Genomic DNA, 25,118 nt, shown 5'->3' with positions numbered 1-25,118 from the left:
CATTACAGCCGGCGCAGGAGAAGAGGAAGCGGTTCGGGGAAATTAGTCGCCTCCAAGTAGAGGCAATTAGTCGCCAGGCGCTAAATCTCCCCGAATCGCCTGGTGTGGACTAAGCCTAAGTAGGAGAAATAACAGCCTGCCAGAATGTAGTTCCATCATAAAGTGAAGACACAAGTCACATGACTGGGGGCAGCTGGGAAACTGACAACATGTCTAGCCCCATGTCAGATTTCAAAATTGAATATAAAAAAATCTGTTTGCTCTTTTGAGAATTGGATTTCAGTGCAGAATTCTGCTGGAGCAGCACTATTAACTGATGCGTATTGAAAAAAAAATTCCCATGACAGTATCCCTTTAATATGGATATCGTTTGAAGGAAATGTGGAATAAAACCCTTCAATCAAGCAAATATATTTTGCTCATTAAACAAAGAGCTATAACCTCTTGGATATGTGTGTGTATCTGTATTCTTCTGCCTGCTAAATGTGTCTCTTAATGAATGTGACTGTTGGCTTCCTTAATTAGCACAATGTTCTGAATATGTTTTAACCTTTGAGTTATACATCCCTGATGAAGCCTTGCATCGGATTATTACCTCAAATCGTATGCAAACGAGTTATATATGGTAATTCAACATGCATGTTAAATGCTCAGGGCCTATTGTAACTTAGTAACATAGTAAGTTAGGTTGAAAAAAAGACACGTCCGTCAAGTTAAAGGGATCCTGTCATCGGAAAACACGTTTTTTTTCAAAACGCATCAGTTAATAGTGCTACTCCAGCAGAATTCTGCACTGAAATCCATTTCTCAAAAGAGCAAACAGATTTTTTTATATTCAATTTTGAAATCTGACATGAGGCTAGACATTTTGTCAATTTCCCAGCTGCCCCTGGTCATGTGACTTGTGCCTGCGCTTTAGGAGAGAAATGCTTTCTGGCAAGCTGCTGTTTTTTCTTCTCAATGTAACTGAATGTGTCTCAGTGGGACATGGGTTTTTACTATTGAGTATTGTTCTTAGATCTACCAGACAGCTGTTATCTTGTGTTAGGGAGCTGCTATCTGGTTACCTTCCTATTGTTCTTTTGTTTGGCTGCTGGGGGGAAAAAGGGAGGGGGGTGATATCACTCCAACTTGCAGTACAGCAGTAAAGAGTGATTGAAGTTTATCAGAGCATGACTTGGGGCAGCTTGGAAATTGACAATATGTCTAGCCCAATGTCAGATTTCAAAATTGAATATAAAAAAAATCTGTTTGCTCTTTTGAGAAATGGATTTCAGTGCAGAATTCTGCTGGAGCAGCACTATTAACCGATTCATTTTGAAAATTTTTTTTTTCCCATGACAGTATCCCTTTAAACCTTCCTTCCTTCCAGAGGAAGGCAAAATGAAACCTCATCTGAAGCCTCTCCAATTTGCCTCAGAGGGGGAAAAATTCCTTCCTGACGCCAAAATGGCAATGGGACCAGTCCCTGGATCAACTTGTACTATGAGCTATCTCCCATATCCCTGTATTCCCTCACTTGCTAAACACCACCCAACCCCTTCTTATACCTATCTAATGTATCAGCCTGTACCACTGATTCAGGGAGACAATTCCACATCTTCACAGCTCTCACTGTAACAAACCCCTTCCCAATATTTAGCCGGAACCTCTTTTCTTCTAATCGGAATGGAAAGCTGGAAAGGCCTACCTATTGTGAGGAAATAACTCTCTTACCAATATTTTTCTGAAATGCCTCTGTCGATCCTTAGCAAATGCCAACCCACATGTATTCCAAAGTATTCATTGTGTAGAGGAATAGCAGCTCTTGACATTTGGGCTTAGTTCCATTATACACACACGCAAGGAAGCCCACTCATGTCCCTTCATTGAACGATTAGCCACGGTATAAACAGTTTTCTCTCTGTTGTACTGCAGAACATTTCTCTACTTATGTCTATGGCTCATGGAAATCGCTGATGCTTGGTTAACATATTTATTCCAAGCCTTGGTATATTTATGAAGCTGTGTTTAACAGACCTTTGGGCTTAGAGGTAGACTGATTGAAATACAAATTGTAATTAAATCAGAATCACGGATACCATGAATTACAGTTACACAATATAGACAAACCTGGGATGGTTACAGTTCTCAACCCTGCCATGACCTAGTAACTGGCTTAAAAATTTTGATTATAACAAAGTATCCAAAACATTTTGGGATGATTTCAACCAGGGTTGCCAGGTTGGCGGTTTTCCAGCCAGATTGGGCTACTAATGTAAAGCCCAGGCGGGTTTTGAAAGTACAAACTAGCCAAGGTATGGATTTGGGCTACTTATTGGGCCTTTGGCTGGTGTGTACTTTGGAAACCAGTCAAAGTTTATTTCTTGCCCTAATGTGCCAAGCCTGTGTCTCTCATTGCATGTTGGGTAATGTTGTTTTTGTTTTTGCAGACTGACAAGTTTAATGTAAGACTACAATATCCAGCATGCAATGGGATTGCCTTGTATAGAAGTCGGGAGTTACCAGATTTTGGGCTCTGTACCCCAGTCTCCGTCTTTTTTTTTTTAAAAAGGTTTTTATTTTTCGTTTTGAAACAAACAACACACTTAACAACAGACAATGTAGGCATTGGCGATAAAAAGTGCAGTTGGTCACGCAGAACCACAACATATCAGTTTAAGACACAATCGGAGCATAAAGTCTGCCACATGTTAGGTTAAAGTGAGTACTACATGTTACTTTCAAGTCTCACAGGATTGGAGCGCGCTTATATAAGACTCAATTCGCTGAAAAAGAAATAGTTATACTACATATATGTTCTCTCATATACACGCATTTATTGAGATTCGGGACTTCGGGACAGAGCTCCAACCAGGGTTCCCAGATTTTCCCAAAGTTTTCTGGGTACTGTCTGGCTATGTATGTTAGTTTTATCATCGGGAGCCTGGTTTTGATCAGTTTTACCCATTGCTTTATTGTAGGGGGTCGTGGGCTCATCCATGTCATGGCAATTTGCTTTTTGGTGTAAAATAAAAGGGTCTTTAGTAAATACCGCGTTTTATTTAGAGGTGCCAATTCGTCCACCAGTCCCAGTAGGCACACCTCTGGTGTTAGTGCTCCAGGGAGCAGAATTTCATTAGTCATTTAGGCTATTACCTTGGCCCAGAATCTCTGTACCAGGGGACATGACCAAAGCAAATGAAGAAATCAGCGTCCGGGTGCTGGCATTTGGGACAGTTTGCATTGGGACTTTTGCCCATGGCTTTGAGCCTGATTGGAGTAATATATGTACAATGTATGATACGGAATTGCACCATCCTATCTTTTGTAGAGATTAGAAAGCTGTATAGTTCCCCTATTGCATCTTCCCACATATCATCATCTAGAGCAGGGATAAGGCCATTCCACTTGTTTTTTGCTTTGTTAAGTGGACTATGGATGGTGGATATTAGTATCTTGTATAGCCCAGAGACCAGCTTTTGTGGATTCGGGTCCCAAAGTCTGTCTTCAAGTGGTTGGGTGTTTGTACAGATTACCAGGCTACCAAATTGGGCCGCAAATGCATGTCTGAGTTGGAAATATCGGTGCCAAGCTATGTTTGGGTGGTTCAGTTTAGTCGCTAGCTGGGTAAGGGTCGGGAAGGTGCTGTTAACTAAGAGATCCGATAGGTGTCTGACCCCTAATTTTGGCCAGTATGTAAAGTCCGGTAGATGAACTAGGTGCTGCAGATTGGAGTTTCTCCATAGTAGGGTATAGGGGGATGGAAGGCTTGCAGCTTTTGCAAGAACTTTAGTAGTAAGCATCCAGGCTCTTTGTGGGCAGCTTAGCGTGGGTGGCAGTTCAGGGGTGTCCCCCAGTCTCAATTTTAAACAATTTTGGGGCAGAAGTCTGCTGGCCACCAAAATGTCTAGAGGTTGAGCTGTTTTACCAATATTTATTGAAAGTGTACAGTATTGAAATTCTTATGGGGCCCCTATATATCCAGCCCCCCCCCTCTGTAGTCACACACCTGGTGATGGGCAAATATGCCCCATTTTGCATCATGTAAAAATTTGCCAATCTGAAATAAACATTTTTTTCCATATATATTTATTTAATTTTTAGACTTTTTCACTGCACCTATTGTGCAATTTTTGGGCTACTTTTGAAGTTCCCCTTGGCTAGTTTTGGGCTGGTTTTGAAGCCGACTTTGGCTGGTTTTGAAAATTAGACCTGGCAACCCTGATTTCAACCACTAAAACATCAGAAAACACTGTGAGAGATAGACTATATTCTTTCCTGGTCTATTTAAATTGCCTGGCTTTAGCACTTGGGACCACAACCTATTAAATGATTTATTACTTCATTTAGACAAAATCCCTGTGATAAATCTGATCTTTCCATCAGCAGTGCAGAGAACTAATTAGCCAATAATATGCTGACTGTTACTGTAAAGGGGAGAAAAAAACAGATGATACTTAATATTAATTATATCCAAAACCCAAGTTTTGCACCTAAATGAAGTCCCCTTTGATAGAATTTCTACCAATTTGTAATTGTCTTCTTCTTGGCAAGGCTCAGCTAAATCAGGACTTATTCACTTCCATAATAACTGCAGAGTAAACTTGTAATTTATATTGTATATTGCATGTTTTCCTGAAAACCCGGTGTTGTTCAAGTCCATCAATCAAACCACCGTAAATCAACTCTAGATTTATATAAATCAGAAAATATTGCCAATATATGATTCTGTAGCTGCTCTAAATTACAATTCCTAGCACCCGAGCAGTCTGTGACATAGATGACACCCTCAAGATGAATGTTAACAGTTATCGGACCATTACATATTGTAATGTAATCTGACTTGGCAGACCAAAAAGGGGTTAATGTCCAGCAAGTTGTTAGAGCATGGGTCACATGCGACTCAAAACACCTCAGGCTAGGGCCTTCGCTATGGGAGTAGTTTAACTACAACTCTCACACTACTGTGCTACACCAAATAGAAATAGTGGGCGCCAGGAGATTCTTGTGATGAACCAAAAGAATAACAGTTTATTTGTACAAGACAAATGAGCCCAGGGTTTACTTACAGAGGTACAAGGCATATACAATGTCACACCTCGGGCTGAAACAGGTTACATTACACAGCAGAGACTCCCATCAGGCAAGGTAGTCAGGTAGTACATCCGTTCCTTCAGCAATATACCTCAGAGAGGTCCGGCTCCCACCCAGTGGAGTGACCAGGGAGAAAACCTTTCTAATCCTGACACCCTCTCCACTGTGACCCCTTTACTCTACACAATTCAAAAGCCTTGGGAAGCTCCTCCCTACTACAATCCTCGATGGAGCTCCAGCTGCTCTTACTATCTGTCCTCTCTACCTTACTCTCCTAGAGAGTCTATGACAGAACTAACCCTGTTTAGCTAACCTCATTCACGGGGTTCCCTGCTCCCCGACTTAGACACTAGAGGACCTGGTCCCTCTAGGCACATGGCTTTCTGGGCCTTGCTGTACTCAGGCTCCCCTGGGCACAACCAGCATGATCAGCATCCAGCAGCCAAAGAGGAAGATCCTCCCCTTCTCTCTCACTATACCAGAGTGTGACAGGAAGTGGTCACAGCTCCTCCAGGCCAATAATAGATCTTTGCAAATTACCTATAGCTACATGGGAATCTGCCCAGCAACTAGGGAGATCAGGAAGTAAAAGGAATTAAAGCTGTAGGGGCACATTATCCCTTTGGGTCCTTACAGTAATAACATGAAATGTGACATTTTTCGGCCTAAACCAGCCCTGAATTAGACTTACACAGAGGGGGCGGGCCCTGGTGCGGGACGCCCTGAGGGGGGTGCGGTCCCTGGCCCAATTGCACCCCCGTTAGTTACGCCACTGTTACAAAAACAAACAAAAAAGAGCAAATCAATCAAAAATAAGAAACTGTTTTTCTAAATTAGCATTGCTGTATTTCAGAGCTTTCTGGATAACTGATCTGTATAATAGATCATATATCTGTTATTAAAGGATTGGGCTTACTCATCAGGCAGAATATAGATAAGAGATAGGGTTGCCACCAGTGTGGTTTTGAACTGGACATCAATGATTTCTGTCCGGTTTACAACATTGAGAAAAAAGGATGAAAAGCCTGCTAGTTGCGTCTAAAGGTGGCCATACACAGGGAGATCCGCTCATTTGGTGATTTCGGCAAACGAGCGGATCTCTCCCCGATATGCCCACATTGAGGTGGGCAGTATCGGGCTGATCTGATCAGAATGGAGGCAATACAGGAGGTTGGATCGTGGGACCGCATCAACGAACAGATGCGGCCGTGATCTGACAGGGGATTTTTTACCTTCCCTGATCAAAATCTGCCCAACTTTTGGCCACATATCGATTGGGGACACCAGTCAAGGGCCACTAATCTGCCAACTTGGTCTGCTGGCAGTTTTTATCTGCCAGTGTATGGGGGAGATTAGTGACGCAATAACCCCACCCTAGTCTCCTAACTCCACCTACTTCAATGTGTCTGCCTCTTATGTCACCACTGCTCCACCCTCAATGCTATCCGCATTGGTGGGGTTTTTTTCATTATATACAAAGTACGATTTTTTTTTTTTTCATTTATGTTACTGGTCCTTTAAGAGTACGCAATTAAATTTGCAATGCAATAACAGTTAAAGGAACAATATTACATGGCGAGATGTGGATTTTTATTCTTATTGGTGCGAATTGTTTTTCTCTTTGCGACTTTACCCCATAGATTTTTAATAATGAAAACAATAGGCAAAAAAGAGTGGTCAACCAAAACCCTATTCCTTTAACTCAAAACAAATGAGATTGCTTGGAGCTGGGAGTTAATTTAGATAATAATATTTTAAAAAACATATGAGAATCCTGTTCTCACACAAACCTCTTTATTTGATGTTTTTACTCATTGGGGGAAATGGGGTAAGTGCTACAGGTATCGGATCCGTTATCTGGAAACCCGTTATCCATTTTCTCTGTAATAATAAAACAGTCGCTTGTACTTGATCCCAACTAAGATATAATTAATCCTTATTGGAAGCAAAACCAGCCTGTTGGGTTTATTTAATGTTTAAATGATTTTCTAGAAGACTTAAGGTATGAAGTTCCAAAATACAGAAAGATCCGTTATCCGGAAAACACCAGGTCCCGAGCATTCTGGATAACAGATCCCATACATGTACAATGTACAGTCTCATCCCCATACTCCCTGCAGGGATGACACATCTAAAACATGTGCATATATTAAAAATATTTAATAGAACACGATGGCTGATCTTAAGTTCAACCTATGAATCAGAAAACGACACGGATAAAATATGTCATTTTATATCTGGTTTCACGTTTCTCCTGGATTACTGATTTATGACTCTTTGTTGCTTTAGATGCCAGCAGCCAACCCAAGCCACTGGCTACTTAAAACAGTGGATCAGCAGTAGCCGAAGAACTAATATTTTTCCGTTTGAGTAGTATTCTGACCAATGCTCTTCTGTTAAGCAGCAAGTCATAAACAGGCAGCAGTTCCATAATGGCATGGCAATTATTTGGAATATGCAGACAATAGGGAATGCTCTCATTGCATTAGAGTTCATTGAAGCCTGCATTGTCTGCATTGGGGATTAGAAAGGATACACTGATTTGATTGAACTGTGCTGGCATTACTAGGGTAACAGCTCCATGTATGTCACTGATCTGCATACCATGTGGCATATGGAAGCCATTTAAAAACCCATCAACTCATTGAAACGCTATTGATTCCAAAACTGCTGCTCCTAATTTGTTCATATTAATTATGGTTATTTGCTGGCTTTGTAACTGGAATATAGAATAATATTCTTGAAGGGAATTAAGGAAGAAAACTACAGGCAAAGCAAGTTTGCATCATAATTAGATGTAGAACTCTTCTGGCGGAATGTGATACAAATAATACAGAAAAGAATCTGTAAATAGGGAATATCCTTGTTTCAGGAAACCACAGATTAGTAATCTATGATGTTATATATTTATTTTGTATCTATTTGTCTAATATGAAAAGATTAAACATTTTTTATTTATTTATTGAATGTAAAATGACATTCCTGGTACTGAGCTTCCCTGGGATCTACTAATTCTTCATACATATTTTATTTTGTCGAAATGAGAGAAAAAAAATTGGCGCTGGTTCTGCAGTCTTTGAGTTACTTTCCAAAGTGACACCACTAGTCTTAACCGTGTGTGATTAACACCTCACCAACTAGGGTCATGGTTTGATGTCTACAGTTTTATGGCCCAGTAGACCAAGAGCCAGTGGCAGTTGGAGGCCCAGGAATTTAGAGGACCCAGTTGTGTCCTAACTGATATACATTTTCAACATTTGTTAACAGGTCACCTTCTAGGTTTGTGAGGTCCTGAAACTAATCTACTCTGGTGACCATTAAGAACTAGTTATGTCATTGGACTTTTTGGTGTCATTGCCCAGAGACTTAAGAAGTGATCTCTTTCATTGATTCTTCCATGTAGCTCTTCTATAATGATTGGTGAACTTCTCACCTTCTGCACCACTAAGTTGCTAAAGAAAGTATAAGTATAATATATATCTACCCCATATCACAGTGACCTCTTTGCTCTAAACTGAGGTGGTTTGGTCTTGGTAATGCTGTTTGCACATGGATTGGAAACTGGCTAAAGGATCACGTAGAGAGGGTGGTTATCAATGGAACATTCTCTACTTGGAGTAGGTTTTGTTAGTAGAGTGCTGTAGGTATCTGTACGTGTCCGTTGACTTCATTGACTTGGAGGTGGACATTGAAAGTATTATATCAGTGTTTGCAGATGACAAAATTATGAAGGTCAATTAATTCCATCATGGGTGTGGCATCCTTGCAGGGGAATCTGAACAAATTGGGAATCTGGGAGGTCTAAGTGGCAGATGAGATTTAGTGCTGATAAAAGTTTAAATTAAGGAAAGTTGGCCTGGAACATAGTATTAGATTACATAGCCCTACCTGCCTTCTCTACACTGAGCCTTGTGCCCCGTTCCCTTACTCCCGCTTCAGCCCTACCTGCCTTCTCTACACTGAGTCTTGTGCCCCTGTCCCTTACTCCCACTTCAGCCCTACCTGCCTTCTCTACACTGAGCCTTGTGCCCCTGTCCCTTACTCCCACTTCAGCCCTACCTGCCTTCTCTACACTGAGCCTTGTGCCCCGTTCCCTTACTCCCACTTCAGCCCTACCTGCCTTCTCTACACTGAGTCTTATGCCCCAGTCCCTTACTCCCGCTTCAGCCCTACCTGCCTTCTCTACACTGAGTCTTGTGCCCCGGTCCCTTACTCACACTTCAGCCCTGCCTGCCTTCTCTACACTGAGTTTTGTGCCTCAGTCCCTTACTCCTTCTTGCTGTGTGCTGCCTGTCAGAAGTTTAAAAAGTCTAAACACTAACAGTAAAAGGGTTCTTGCTAAAAAAAAAATAGAGCAATTGGCAAGGGACAAGGGTGATAAAGTGACTTGAAATCCGGGGAAAACATGGGAAATACTCCTATTGAAATGCATTAGAATATGAAGGGACTGTGGAAAAATAATGTAAAATCTGGGAAAACGTATAATAAGAGTACGTAAAATCAGGGTTCTACTGTAAACCTTTTGAATATAAATCAAAAAAAGTGGCACCTCCCATGAAAATACAGTAAATGTACAGATACAGTCACATTCCATGCATAAAATCAGTTGCATTCTTATTTCTGTATCGCTATAGTGAATTGGGTGCACCTTACTCTACTATAAGCTCCACTCCCAATAAATGTGCTCCGGATGAGACCTTAAAATCTTAGGGAGTGCAAATAATTGGGTGCCAGTTCTTATAACTTAACCATTGAACAGATTTATTGGACATATACAATCCTCAGTGGATTGTACATAAAAGAGAACATTGGATAGGCAATACTCACAGCACCTTTGGTAAATATAAGTTCCCTCGTGAATGAGAATAATGAATGCAGCCTTGAGGAGGTACACCCAGCTTTCAGTCTTTTCCCTAAGTGGAAACTCTACCCTAGGTCTGTACACTTAGTCTCTACTTCTGGGCAATTAGTACCCAGGATCTTAATCCTTGGAGGAGCCTCAAGCTGCTCAGCTAAATATCCTGTCTATCTGTCACTCCTAGAGTGACCTATAAAGTTGAGTAGCCTATCCTAGCTAGACTTGACCTGTCTAGGTTCTACTCGAGCTCTGCCTGCCTGCTAAGGTTGGAGCCAGCACAAGATGGACACTGAAAGCATGGCTTCAGAGGGTTTTATACTTTAGCACAGTGCCATCTACTGGTCACTGTGAGAAACAACAAGGGGCATAGCTTAAAGCAGGAGTAGGAAACAGTTCCCCCTCCTAACTGTATTTTAGGACCCAGTTAGGTGTCTATAACACTAGGGGACTGCCTGCTAAATAATACTGGGAAACTAATTTACCAGTCCCCTACATTTCTTATATATATAATCTGCTGTAAACAAACATTGTGGATAACTATTACAACTGACACTAACGAGTGTGTTGCTGCCATTTTCGTAGGACTACAGAGTAAACATTTTTTTGAGGCAAACATGGAATGATCCACGACTTTCATATAGTGAATACCCAGATGATTCTTTGGATTTGGACCCTTCCATGTTGGATTCTATTTGGAAGCCTGATTTATTCTTTGCCAATGAGAAAGGAGCTAACTTTCACGATGTTACCACAGACAACAAATTACTGCGGATATTTAAGAACGGGAATGTGCTTTACAGTATCAGGTAAGAAAGGGGGTTTTCTGTCTAATTTTGCTTCCAATAATAGTTTTAATGAGCCTTAATAATCATAGTGATTAGTCAATATGTATGACTAACATTATTAATTGTTTATCTTAACCTATACCTCCCAACTGTCCTGTTTTTCGGAGGGACAGTCCCTTTTTCTACAACTCAACCACCAGTCCCTGGAAAAGTCCCGATTTTCTCTGCACTGAACAGCCAGAAAAAGGAACAATGTTTGTAACAATTTTGATATAAGCAAATAAGTAATTGTAACAATATAAGACAAATTTTTTTTACACCGCCGAATTTTCGCCTCAGTTTAGTGAATTTATTTGTCGGTGGCCAAACATAGAAATTTGGTGCAAATTCACGCATGTCAGATGTATTCACCCGTCTCAATTGGTGAGCGATTTCCCAATAAGGGTGTCAGGTTCCACCTCCTGCCTCTTCAGGCCCTCTACTCTGCAGTTATTGAAACACGCATGTCAGGTCCAAATTATCTTCAGCTGTACTGGTGTCAGTGATCACAGAAAAGAGGCTCAAAGAGTCACGAGATGTGTGACAACATGTGATGTTCTGTTTTTACAACCAGATACAACATATGGGAAAGTTTAGGGGTTTGTGGCTCTGGAGCTGAGCAACTATTAAGAAGACTTTTGTTCTCCTAATGCACAACCCAGAGTTAAGCTAAAAATTCTGCACATTATGTTTGTGCACATTATGATTTTTAATGGTTTCTGACAGTTCCCTAAGCCCAGCCCCCTGCTCTCCTGCTGATCTGTCTGACTACTTTGCTGAGCTGACTGACTACTGTTACTTTGTATCAACAGCCATCTGTCCTCAGCCTGTATCCTCCAAACCCCACAATTCCCTGCACATGTGATTTCAATAAGGAAAGGAACATCCCAGTGCAATGCATTGTGGGTTATGTAGTTCCTGCATGCTGTCTGTAAGCCGTGGAGAAGTTGTTACAATTTGTAACATCAGTGTTTAGTCCCTGCTTTCCTGTCAGGATTTCAAATGATGCAGAAAGAGAAGAACTGGATTTCAGCATTGAAAATATCATTTATTTCTACTTTTTGAAGGTGACTGTGATGGGTGTATCAGGGGTTTCTGTGTTATGTGGCCTCTTTATTAAATTTTCCCCTTTAAGTTCCCCTTTAAGAAGCCATGTCCTTTAGAATGTGACCGACTGGCAGTGGCTTAGAGAACATCATGAACAAAGAGTGATTATATGTATATGTTATATTCAAAAATCTTTTTTTTTAAAAGATTTAAAAGGATGAGAATCTGGGATAAAGTCTCATTTACAAGGGATCCAGAGAAGGGTACAATGTTTTTGTCAATTTTTAAGTGAAGCATTTTGTTTTCTGCTATAGGTTAACTCTGACCTTGTCATGTCCGATGGACCTGAAGAATTTCCCAATGGATGTACAGACCTGTGCGATGCAACTAGAGAGCTGTGAGTAACCCCTGCACCCCATTCATTTACTCCTTAATTCTTCCTGATCTAAATCTGACTTTTCTCTCATTCCTTTCTTTCTCCTTCTTCTTTACATAAGTCCCAGGGAAAATAAGGTTTGGGCTCATTGTAGAACATTTTGCCATTCTATACATATCGGGGCAGACTTATCAAGGGTCGAATTTCAATGAAAAATCAAAATTCGAATAAAAAAAGACCAACCGAAATTTATTTTAAAGTATGAATAAAAAGTAACATCGTATTCGATCAAATTCGATTCAAAGTTTTTTCTAAAAAAAACTTTGATTTTTCAGAGTCCACCAATTGACTCCAAATGGGTTCTAGGAGGTCTCCCATAGGCTAAAACAGCAATGCGTTAAGTTTTAGATGGCGAATAGTCGAAGTTGAATTTTTAAAGAGACAGTACATGATTTTCGATATTCAAATTTATTAATTTTTTTCAAATCTGGACTATTCCCTAGTCGAAGTAAACAAAAAATTTAATAAAATTTTTCACTTCGACCCTTGATAAATCTGCCCCATTATGTTGCACTGCATTATGTTGCGTTGCTGGATAAGATATAGTGAATAAAGTACTCCCTCTTGTAAAATATAAGGATATTATAAGTTACCGAGGAGTTTCATGTTTTTATACAGGTCATGGAACTCCGAGGTAACTTCTAATATCCTCATATTTTGCAACTGGGGGTACTTTATTAATTATAATACACAAGTTTCAATGAGTCATGTGACAGAAATGACATCAGAACTCACCGTTTATAACTGATGACATCAGAACTCACCGTTTATAACTGATGACATCAGAACTCACCGTTTATAAGGATATAATTTACAAGATATTCATGGCTTGTGTGTATTATATAATTATATGAGCAAACTATAAGATATTCAGATCAACTGTTATTAAAAAGAAAATTCAAATGCATCGTGTCTGAGCCCAACGTGATTAACACAAAACCAGACACACAACTAATACAGAGAAATAATGAGAACTGTGTGTACTTGGGAGGAAGCTGAAAGCACTTCGGTCTTATAATAAGACAATATTGTTTTTTCTTCTGCGTCTTCAGTTTTTCCAATGTATTCATCTGTGATTTGTTTACTGCAGTTGGTTACACAATGAATGACCTTATATTTGAATGGCTGAGCACTAGCCCTGTGCAAGTTGCTGATGGTTTGACTTTGCCACAGTTTATACTGAAAGAAGAAAATGAACTCGGCTATTGCACTAAACACTACAACACAGGTAAATGCTTTCTTTTCTTGTTTTATAGGCATTGTGGGTTCCACTATTGTGGGTGGGTTTATTGTTTTTAATTATTTTGTATTTCATTGGGTTTTCAATGATTTAATGAGTTTTTTTTCTTTCTTTAGTGTTTTTATCTTTCTCTGATATTCTCTATTTTCTCCATACTAATCTTCCTGATAGATTGCCAGCATTCTGATATTATCCGGGTTGTCAAAAACAAAATAAGGCACATTTGTTAATATGTCACTATGGGGGCAGATTTACTAAAGAGCAAAGTGGCTAACGCTAGTGACTTTTCACCAGCGTTGCCACCCGCAGGGACATCACCAATTTACTAACAGGTGCAGGCGCCAATTCGATAAGCGAACGACTTTTCACTTTGGCGAATGAACGTTACTCCACAAATTCACTAAAATGCGGATTTTACTGAACGTTACCTCTTTCGACAGAGTTGCATCCGCCACCTCAGACCAGAGAACTGCTATAAAGCAGCCAGATCTTCCTCAATCTTCTGTCACTTACATCATATCCTGTGAGCAGAAAATGCATCAAAGTTCAAAAAACGCTGGCAACTTTTCCTTTTTGAAGCAGAATTGCCTGCAAAAGTCCTGACATGAACTTTTTATGTCTGACAATTTTTTTTTTCTCCAGACATTTCATAACATATGGAACATTAATTTTACAGTGGGCTCATGTGTAGGGCATTATATTAACTCTCTTGTCTTTATTAATGTTCCCTGGACTTGTGTAATAAAAAGTGGGAACTTCAAGCATTTGCACCAACATTTATAATAAAGACGTCCATACAACTTTAAATTACCCACCCTATGCAAATTGACCCAAGAACAAGATCACAAGCGAATTTCCACTAGGAACAAGCGAACACTAGTGCATCTTTGCTATGAAATGCTCACACTGACGAAGTAACGCTAGCAAAAAGTTGCCAGGGTTCCGCGCCCAGGGCGCAACTTCGCATATTAGTGAATTAGTGTAGTGGTAGCGAATTTGCACCTGGCGAAGTGGTGCGATGTGTGCGAAGTGGTCGCAGGCGGCAATTCGCCCTTAAGTAAATCTGCCCCAATGTGTCTGACTGCTTTGAAGAGCCAACCACCCGTCTGCTCTATGAGGTGTTAGAGCTCATCAGAAGTGCTGGGCTCTAACACCCCTTTTAATGGTAATTTTCACTACATACTTTAAGTAGGGATTAAGGATTCTAAGGAATTATTGCCCATCAGTAAGCATCATTGCGACTCGGTAAGAATAATGTCAGGGCATCATAAATCTGCTCCAGTATCTTCAAACACATTTAATAATGTAAAGTCAGTCTTCTCTTGGGAAAATTGTGAGTTGCTGAAAAACTGTTATGAAACTGAAACATTCAGACATGGAGGTTGCCATGAAGGGTCCTGTTGAAATCCTTTCTTATCTACAACAGAACTGATGCTATAAATGCATCTAAAATATTTACTATTTCTGGTGCTACTTGTCCTTTATTATATAATATTAGGTCTATAAATGCAAGTATCCATTTTACTGCAAGGATGTGTATCAGAGATACAAAATAGATTACTGAGAGTTAGCTGGTGAGTTAATAAAGCAACTGATTCCCCATCATGCTTGCATTCAAGTGTGTAGAAGCATGTAAAAGTCAACTGTAGATCAAGGGGCAGATGTATCAAGGGTCGAATATCGAGGGTTAATTAACCCTCGATATTCAACTGGCGAATTAAAATCCTTCGACTTCGAATATCGAAGTCGAAGGATTTTGCGCAATTCGTTCGATCGAACGTTTGAAGGAATAATCGTTCAATCGAACAATTAAATCCTTCGAATCAAATGATTCGAAGGATTTTAATCCATCGATCGAAGGATTATCCTTCGATCTTAAAATTGTTAGCAAGCCTATGGGGACCGAGGCTAACATTGGCCTTGGTAGGTTTTAGGTGGCGAACTAGGGGGTAGAAGAAATTTTTAAAGAGACAGTACTTCGACTATTGAATAGTCGAACGATTTTTAGTTTGAATCGTTCAATTCGAAGTTGAAGGTCGAAGTAGCCAATTCGATGGTCGAAGTAGCCAAAAAAAACATTCGAAATTCGAACTATTTTTCCTCTATTCCTTCACTCGAACTTAGTGAATGGGCCCCCAAATGTAGGAGTGCAAACAGATGAAGAGAGGGCAAGAGTCAATGGGGCTCATTTATCAACACTGGGCAAATTTGCCCATGGGCAGTTACCTATAGCAACCTATCAGTGTTTAGCTTTTTAAAGCCAGCTGCGAGTAAAACAATGAATGCAACAATTTGATTGGACATAGAATTAGCTCTCCTCTTGCGTATTTCTCAACAAGAGAGTTTCACAGTCACCATCTAGCGCATCTAACTGCTACATATATTGCAGCTCTGTGAAGCTTCATTAGGTTCTCTAAGGGCCAGTTATCTTATAGGGCTCTGGCTAAACACATGAAAACAATGAGACAGGTTGTAAAGATCATGAGATGTTACAAGGGGTACCCTCTGTTCTGCTGTTATTTCAGCAGATTCACTGTTGTTACGCAAAGTTTTTAAAAAAAAATGTGCAGCAAAACACATGTTCCAAATATCAAGGAGTAACATAGTCGGCAAGCTTAAAAAAATGAAAAGAGTTCACCAAATTCCACCTCTTGTGTATATATATGATATGACCTGGGCAGCGTCAAGGCAGCCGTCTTACCCCTTCTACCTAACCCCCATTCTTACCAATATGCTTACAATAACGACACGTGGAGGCCAGGATGGAGTTTAAAGGCCACAGCTTTATTAACAACATAGACAGTAAATAACATGTAACTGTAGTATAACATTATAACATTAACCCACGGAAATGCTTGCCTGAGTGAACAGGCCACCGCCATGCTGGCCGCCCAAATGCGATGCACCTTGATGGGCAAGTAAAAGTGAATGGCCTCACTCAAACTTTCCCGGGTCCCTTACCCAGAAAAGCACCACCACACGTCACAGATTGGGGAAAACTACCCCATCGCTGGTAAGCTTTTCCCTGCCTACCCAGCTGCCATAGCAGCATACTAACCAACTCACCAGAACTGTCACAATTCCAATACGAGGGCGGGCAGGATGCTGCTCCCACCGCTGATCCATGCAAACTGCTGGCTCCTAGCCTAGTAAACCTTCCCCTTTTCACTCCTAACAGGACCAAAACCCCCTTGTTCCCAGCGGCCTGCCTAACCTTGGTCATAACTTCCCTCCCTCCACTGCGCTTGTCCGGGAAGTAGGTAAATTCGGGCCGGCCCGATACCAGTGGGACCCGCTGGTTTACCCGTTGGTCGGGCGGGTTCGGGCCAACCTCACTCGCCACCGTCAAATGCCGACTTCTGGTTTGTCTTTAATAGATGCTGCTCCTGCTCGTCCCACCCCTTGTGTGACATCCTCCGCGAGGCAGCGCGGGTCTATTAAAGCAATCTGGAAGCGTGGATGCCGGCAGGCGCGGGATAAGGGAGGACAGTTAGGGAAGCCCTATTCCAAGCAGTATAAAAAAAGAGAAATAAGATGGAGAACATATTTAGCCCTACCAGATCATCCTCTCTACAAATGAATTGTAATACTCTACCAATGTTTTCTTTTGTTTTAGCATTTATTATGTAAGACTTTACACTCTTAAGGTGGCCATATACGATAAGATCCGCTCGTTTGGAGAGGTGGCTAAAAGAAGCTGATCTTTCCCCGATATGCCCACCGAATGATTGGACTACAACAAAGAGAATGACCGATGGAATGAGAACAGCATCAGCTAGCCAACGTGGTTCTTGATTGCCAGAAAAATCAAACCTCCCATGTCAAAATCTTGGCCGGATAAAGATCAGGGCAGCCGCCATACACTGGCAGATAAGATTTAATCTGCCCATGTATGGCCACCTTTAGGGGATTATATGTTAATAATTACATGAAAACTGGTTAATAGGAAGTGAAAATTTGCTACCCCTGCAAATCTGTGTTTGATTAATTTATGCATTTTAGAATATTCCACATTATAAAAGTTCAACCACGCAGCTTAGTGTTCATTTACTGATCTTTCTTTTAGGACATAAAAGACAGACAAAAGAAATGAATAACACGCTGCAACTTGCTGTTTTTCTTCTTGGTTGTTTCAGTAAAGGTCACATTACCATTTCTTTTGAATTCCAAAAAAGTTCAGAAACAGGTTCCCCCCGTGCTCGCTTGCCTACGGCTTGGGGGGGTCTTGTAAGAAGTAGAAGGTTGATCTTCCTTGAGCAATAGAATCATGGCATGATAGGTCCTAATACTATAATAACAGATTATTAGCATTTTCTGCAAAACAAAATCACTGGAGCAGGGATGTCAACCTTTCAGTCTTCTAGCTGACGTGACCTAATTTTTCAAAAATGTACAGAGAATGCTGGGGCTTATATCTATTTCCACATGGAAAATGTCCACCTTGTTGACTAATGGCAACTTTTTGTTTTCCTTTTCTGTAACATATTGGGTTCCAAGAGCAGATATTTGGTAAATATGTATTAATGGAAGCTTTGGTTTCCAAAGACAAGAATTATCCAGCTTTATCAGCTGTGTCATTGTCTTCGGTCTCTTAATAGAATGTGACAGGTGCAGCCATATGTGTCAAACTTGCATCTGTCACATTACAAAAAAAAAAGAGACCTCTGTGATGCAAGTGCGGGAAGGTCACAATCCGATTAGAGTCCACACACGATTTAATACTTTAGAGATTCGGAAAAAGAGGTTTCATACAGGGTTATCATCTAATACAGTCAGCGCCGGATTTCGATGACGGGCGCCCCTAGGCCGCGCGGTCCGACAAGGCGGCCGCGCGGTCCTAGCGCCCACCTCACCTCCACTTCCCAGCGCGCCGGCGAAAAAACGCCGGTGCAGCTGCTGTAATTGAATGGGGACCATAATGCGGCTGGGCGGCATGCCGCCCCTATTTTTTTGCCGCCCTAGGCCCGGGCCTATGCGGCCTTGCCGCAAATCCGGGCCTGAATAGAAGAAAGAGACTGCTAGTGTCACATAGGATCAATTTCAACCAAAATCTTGGAGGCGTGTAACAAGTACATCCATAATACATGCATGTATGTGATTGGCTGAAACTAAAAAAGAGTGAAAATAAAAGGCAGACAATTTGCTTTAAAGGCGGTTTTAGCAAATGTCGGTGGTACAGATGATGTTTATCTTGGATCTGAAGGTTTAACATCTTATAAAAAGTTGAAGTACATGGGGGAAAGTTTGACGTGACTGAATATCAAGGGGCCGATTCACTAAGGGTCGAATATCGAGGGTTAATTTACCCTCGATATTCGACTAGGAATTAAAATACTTCGAATATCGAAGTCGAAGGATTTTGCGCAAATACTTCGATCGAACGATCGAAGGAATAATCGTTCGATCAAACAATTAAATCCTTCGAATCGAACGATTCAAAGGATTTTAATCCAACAATCTAAGGAATATTCTTGGATCAAAAAAAAGTTAGCCAAGCCTATGGGGACCTTCCATTGACTTCGGTAGCTTCTAGGTGGCGAACTAGGGGGTCGAAGTTTTTTTTAAAGAGACAGTACTTCGACTATCGAATGGTCGAATAGTCAAACGATTATTATTTCGAATCCTTCGATTCGAAGTCGTAGTCGAAGGTCGAAGTAGCCCATTCGATGGTCGAAGTAGCCCAAAAAAAACTTCGAAATTCGAAGTTTTTTACCTTCGAATCCTTCATTCGAAGTTAGTGAATCGGCCCCCAAATGTCATTGTAGCAAAGTTAAGCAGCGTAGTGGTCAAAGAACAATATTTAGGTACTCACGGGCGCCAACATTTTTTTTTTTAACTTATGGGGGGACCCGACCACCAATGATTTTTAAAAAACTTTTATGGGGTTCCCTGGCACCACAGTTTTTTTTTAACTTATAGGGGGGCCCTGAACATCATGGCTTTTTATAACTTATGTGGGGGGTTTACCGTTTTTGGCGCTGATGTCTGTGTGATCTTTTAACTGTGGTGTGGGCTGGATTAAATTTTGTTGTACCGCATTTAGTACGATTGAACGATCGATGGAAAAATCATTCGATCGAACGATTAAATCCTTCGAATCGAACGATTCGAAGGATTTTAATCTATCGATCGAACGATTTTCCTTCGATCAAAAAAAGCTAGGAAAGCCTATGGGGACCTTCCCCATAGGCTAACATTGATGCTCGGTAGCTTTTAGGTGGCAAAGTAGGGGGTCGAAGTTTTTTTTAAAGAGACAGTACTTCGACTATCGAATGGTTGGATAGTCAAACGATTTTTAGTTCGAATCGTTCGATTCAAAGTCGTGGTCGAAGTAGCCAATTCGATGGTCGAAGTAGCCAAAAAAATACTTCGAAATTTGAAGTATTTTTTATTCTTTTCCTTCACTCAGTAAATGTGCCCTGTAGTATCCTATTCGATGGTCGAAGTATTCAAAAAAACTACTTTGAATTTCGATAAATCTGCCCCTATGTGTTCAACCTGCAGAGATAAGACTAAATCATCTTAAGGCGGCCATACACATAGGGGCCGATTCACTAAGCTCGAGTGAAGGATTCGAATGAAAAAACTTCGAATTTCGAAGTATTTTTTGGGTACTTCGACCATCGAATTGGTTAAATTCGTTCGAATTCGTCGAAATCGAACGAATCGAACGAAAAATCGTTCGACTATTCGACCATTCGATAGTCGAAGTACTTCCCCTTTAAAAAAAACTTCGACCCCCTACTTCGGCAGCTAAAAGCTACCGAAGTCAATGTTAGCCTATGGGGAAGGTCCCCATAGGCTTGCCTGTGATTTTTTGATCGAACGAAAAATCCTTCGATCGATCGATCGCAGGATTAGCGCTAAATCCTTCGACTTCGATATTCGAAGTCGAAGGAATTCAATTCGAGGGTCGAATTTCGAAGTATTTTTAACTTCGAAATTCGACCCTTAGTGAATCAAGAGGATATCTCCCCGATATGCCCACATTGAGATGGGCGATATTAGGTTGATCCAATCGTGGACCCTAGGACCCAACGATTGGATCATAACGTAGCCAATGTGGGTGTGGGTCGGGCACGTTCTGATGGAATTTTAAACCCTGCCCAATCAACATCTGCCCGACTTTCTCCCAGATATTGATCGGAAAAGCCCGTTGGAGGGCCCTACACACGGACCAATAAGTTGCAGACTCGGTCTGTCGGCAGCTTTTATCGCCTCGTGCATGGCCAGTTTTAGACATTTAAGAAAATCCTTTATCCGAAGATAACTGTCCCAAGGCTTTTGTTTTCATAAAAAATATTGTTTTATTAAATTAGCATTAATATTCAGTTACAAACAACCCCACCAGGCACACCTTACGCGTTTCGCACCCTCCGGCGCTTAGTCATAGGTGTATCTCAAATCAGATAGGTGGGCCTGGTGGGGTTGTTTGTAACTGAATATTAATGCTAATTTAATAAAACAATATTTTTTATGAAAACAAAAGCCTTGGGACAGTTATCTTTGGATAAAGGATTTTCTTATATGTGATCGCCTGAGAACTGGGGCGAGTCCCTTAGGCTTAATTAAATGTAAATCAGATGTGGACTCCCAATTGACGTATAATACAGCTTTAGACATTGTCTTGTGATGGGGTTTAAGAAAAACAACAAAGTGTCCAACAAAAATGAAGCCTTATTCATAAGCACCACCATCATTCTTGATTTATAATTTATTTATTTTTCTATTTTTTTCCAGGAAAATTTACATGTATTGAAGTTAAATTTCACCTGGAGCGCCAAATGGGCTATTACCTGATTCAGATGTATATCCCTAGCCTGCTGATTGTCATATTATCGTGGGTATCTTTCTGGATAAATATGGATGCAGCTCCTGCTCGAGTGGCTTTGGGTATTACAACTGTACTGACAATGACCACACAGAGCTCAGGATCAAGAGCCTCGCTTCCAAAGGTAAATAAAAAGGATTCCTGTTGGTTTCTTTGTTTTATATGCGTATGATATATTGTATGCATGTTTTTTATTTTTTTTTGCATAGGCCAAAATTGCAAACTGTCGATATGTAAAGTTTTTTTTTTGTCATGGTCAAGTCACATATTTCTTACCTTGTTAAACCATGAGGTGTATGATAGTTTCATGCGATTATTATGTGTGATATTATTTGGTTTGCAAGGTTCATATAACTTATCCCGAAAATAAAAATTTTATATAAGCTTCAGCACACTGAAATAAGAAACTTTGTAAAGACAATCAAATAATTATTCTCCATCGTTTGAAATAATCAAGTTTATCTTCACTATCCCTCTCTCAGCATCTGTTTCTCTTCATTCTGTCTTCATGCAGCAGTTGGGTGTCAGATATTCATTGACAGTTAGATCCAATATATCTTATAGGGGGCTCCTTTCCTAGCAGATGTATTAGAGCTCACTAATTAAAAATTAAAATCACCAGACATCATGTCTCTCTACATGCAGAATTAGTGCAAAAGGCAGTTATTTTGTTAGATTTTGTTTGTACTGGAATCAGTTATTTGAGTGAGCTCTAATTCATCTGCTAGGAAAGGAATCCCCCCTATAAGATATATTGGATCTAAAGCTGGCCATAGATGCAAAGTTCGAAAATCGTACGAATCCTCGATTCGTATGATCAGATCTTTGCGTCTATGGCCAGCTTAACTGTTTCTAAGCAGAGTTCACAGCAGCCATCTTCCGGCTCTTCAGTAATCTTCGGAATGAGAGCGGCGCTTCTGCAATTTCCGTCAGTTTTAACACATGCGCAGTTGTTGTCAACCAGGAAAATGCTCCAACTACGCATGCGCCGATACGGCACTTACTTCCCGAAGATTAACGAAGAGAAGAAGATGGCTGCCGTGAACTCTGCTGGATAGAATCTGCACCGATGGGTAAGTAAAGAGTTAGGGGCTTTTGCCCAGGGTAGCAGCTAGTATGGGGGGGGAGGGGAGTCTATGTAGGGTAGGGGGTAGGGTTTTTTTTTACTTTAGGGTTGAATTCTCCTTTAATGCATCATGACAAGGAAAATGTTGACATGATTGACTGCTTTTAATATTGTCATTTCATGAAGATCGTTTGGAATTTTATAGTGTATCTCTGAGACAGTTTGGGCTCTGCTAACTAAAGACTTGGCGCTTGGAAAAGTAGAACTGTTAACTTATGTATTAGATATGTCTGGACTAAGCTTTACAGAATGTTATTCTCCTGATCTACTTGGCTTAAAGCTGTCTTGCCAGGAGGTGATGTTCCCTTTAGCTGTTTGTGAGACCTTTGTCCAATTTTAACAGTCTGAATAATTCTGTAAATAACAAATGACCGCTTTGTAACCTTCTCTTCGACCTCTTTCTTTCTGCTTATGCTCCCACTGCAAGGTTTCCATATTCTGAGGCAATCACAGTAGTTTCCAGACAGCAATAACCTATGATTTTTCCTTAAAATAGTCTATCTTGCCATATGTGTGTTCTTTGGGCATTACTTCTTGATAACAATAATAACATTCCAAAAAGCATTGACCCAAAGTTACGGAACAATGCAAGTACAGATATCTATAGCACATAGAGTCTAGTAAGTCTTAATACAGATTCTTAGAGAAGACCAAAAAAAAGAGTCAGTTGTCATAGTAACTGATCTTATTATAGTGGAAATGATCAAACATTTCTTCAGACACATCCCATCTCTAGAAACCTTTTCTATCATCCTGACTGACTGAGACTATACCCCATTATATTATTCAATACTGGGCATTATTATTAGAGTGATTTAGTGTGCATGCTTTAGTTACAGCTCAATGGGTAGTGGCTGCTATAAGGGAAGGGTCTTTTAAAACCTGAGTCTCTATTAACATCTTCAAATGGTTTAACGCAGTGATGGGCAAATACATTTGGCAGGCACAAAATTGCGGCGAATGTCTGTGTTTCGTCGACAGCGAACAAAATGTGGCAAAAAAAACGCTGTGTAAAAAAAATATGGTCGAGCATCAGAATAGTCATGCGCATAAAAATTGTTGCATGTCAAAATTATTTGGACGCCCATTGTCTTTAATGCATTTGGAGAAAATAGGCATGCGTATAAAAATTGTCGCAGGTGTCAAAATTGACGTGCGTCAAAATAATTTTGTCGTCCGTTGACTTCAACGCGTTTCTTGTATTTGGCGGTAAATTTGCGATTTTTTTCAGCAAACGGGACAAATCACTAGACAACGGCCCATCGCTGTTCAACGGACCTCTGCCATTGGCTTCTACATGCAGGTTTTAGATGGCGAAGTATCGAATTAGAACTGTTGCTATGGTTGCTATGGAGGTGTGATAAATCTCGAAATTTAAAAATTCGAATTTACCATTGGAACCTTTTAAAATTATAGTCCATATCTTGGACACACACTACTCTATATTCACTTCATGGATGTCCATAGTGTGAGCCTACTACTGTTGCTATCCGACTGTGCAGAGAATTACAGCCTCAGTTTATATCCCTCCTTCTCTCTTAAGCCTATTTCTACGTGACTGAATCGAAAGCACAAAATAGGAACCAACAGTGAAACAAGATGGAGAAAATGAATTACAGTTTACAATTTTACCAATATACAATGTCTTACTTTGTACATGACTCAGCCTCCCACCCAGTGACGCAGGACATAATGAGGTCCCTAAGCCTGTTGCCAAACAGAATATTGAAAGCAAACATTAGTACTTATCAATTTATACAGCAGCAGTTTATTATAGTATGCATTGCTTCCAAATTATTAATACAGAGAATGCATTGAACCTGCCCATAATTACATGGTTTGATTGAATACATTGAGTGCATTCTAGTAGCTAGAAATGTTGTACATTATATTTTGTGCTTCTGTACCAGCCCTAAGCTTAGCTTCTCAACAGCCAATCAGAGCCCACTGAGCATGTGAGTGTCACAGACACTTTCCAAGATGGTGACCCCCTGTGACAAGTTTGAAGTCCTGGATCATTGCTGCTATTGACAAGATCAAACTTTAGCCTCGTGCAGTAAGTTCACTATATAAAATATGTCATTTTTAGCCACATTCATTTTTAGGGTTTAGTTCTGCTTTAAATCAGATGCTGTGAGTTCACAGACTCTGTAAGCCACACAAGAAGACAATGATGAGAAATTATACCGGGTGGACATCTAGTTTAAAAGCATTAGACAAACCAACGTCCACTAAAATGTATGAAATATAAATATTTTTCTGAATCAGACTCTCTTCTCTGTGTAATGAATACATAGATGTGCCATGCAGTCAGCAGATCTCGAGTGCAGGGGGAGGCCGATAGACTCTTTGCTCTGCAATCTTTTGGGACCGTAATTATGCAATGGGTCATCCAAAAGGACAATCCTACAGCTTTTACATTTCCCAAAGCATCAGCAAAGTGCTTGTTTGTTCCAGCTCCAGGGAATGGAAGCCCGACTATATCTGTGTATATTTAGACATGGCAAAATGTAAGTCGTTGAACACACACACCTCCTATAGGACTCACTGTCCCTGTGCATTGCATTAAAAATAAAGTATTTATGTTCTGGAATTTTACAGCATTTCACATTTAAATCTGTGAATTGGAACAGCTTTCTAAAGAAATTGTGCATGTTCCATGAATTATTCTGTAGAGTAA

General features: G+C 40.4%; 1 protein-coding gene across 4 annotated transcripts in view; it reads left to right on the top strand.

Annotated features, from left to right (window-relative positions):
- Positions 1–25,118, top strand: part of LOC108709195 (glycine receptor subunit alpha-2) — a 104,810-nt gene that overhangs the window by 40,646 nt on the left and 39,046 nt on the right. For all 4 annotated transcript variants that reach the window (XM_018248826.2, XM_018248824.2, XM_041583341.1 and 1 more), the window contains 4 exons: positions 10,517–10,740; positions 12,120–12,202; positions 13,332–13,469; positions 21,222–21,436. In XM_018248826.2, coding sequence (XP_018104315.1) covers positions 10,517–10,740; positions 12,120–12,202; positions 13,332–13,469; positions 21,222–21,436 — 660 coding nt within the window. The remainder of the gene's footprint in view (positions 1–10,516; positions 10,741–12,119; positions 12,203–13,331; positions 13,470–21,221; positions 21,437–25,118) is intronic.

The sequence above is a fragment of the Xenopus laevis genome, chromosome 2S, assembly GCF_017654675.1.
Source record: "Xenopus laevis strain J_2021 chromosome 2S, Xenopus_laevis_v10.1, whole genome shotgun sequence".
Lineage (NCBI taxonomy): Eukaryota > Metazoa > Chordata > Amphibia > Anura > Pipidae > Xenopus > Xenopus laevis.
The sequence above is the reverse complement of the archived record's forward strand: the minus strand, read 5'-3'. Positions and strand labels throughout refer to the sequence as shown.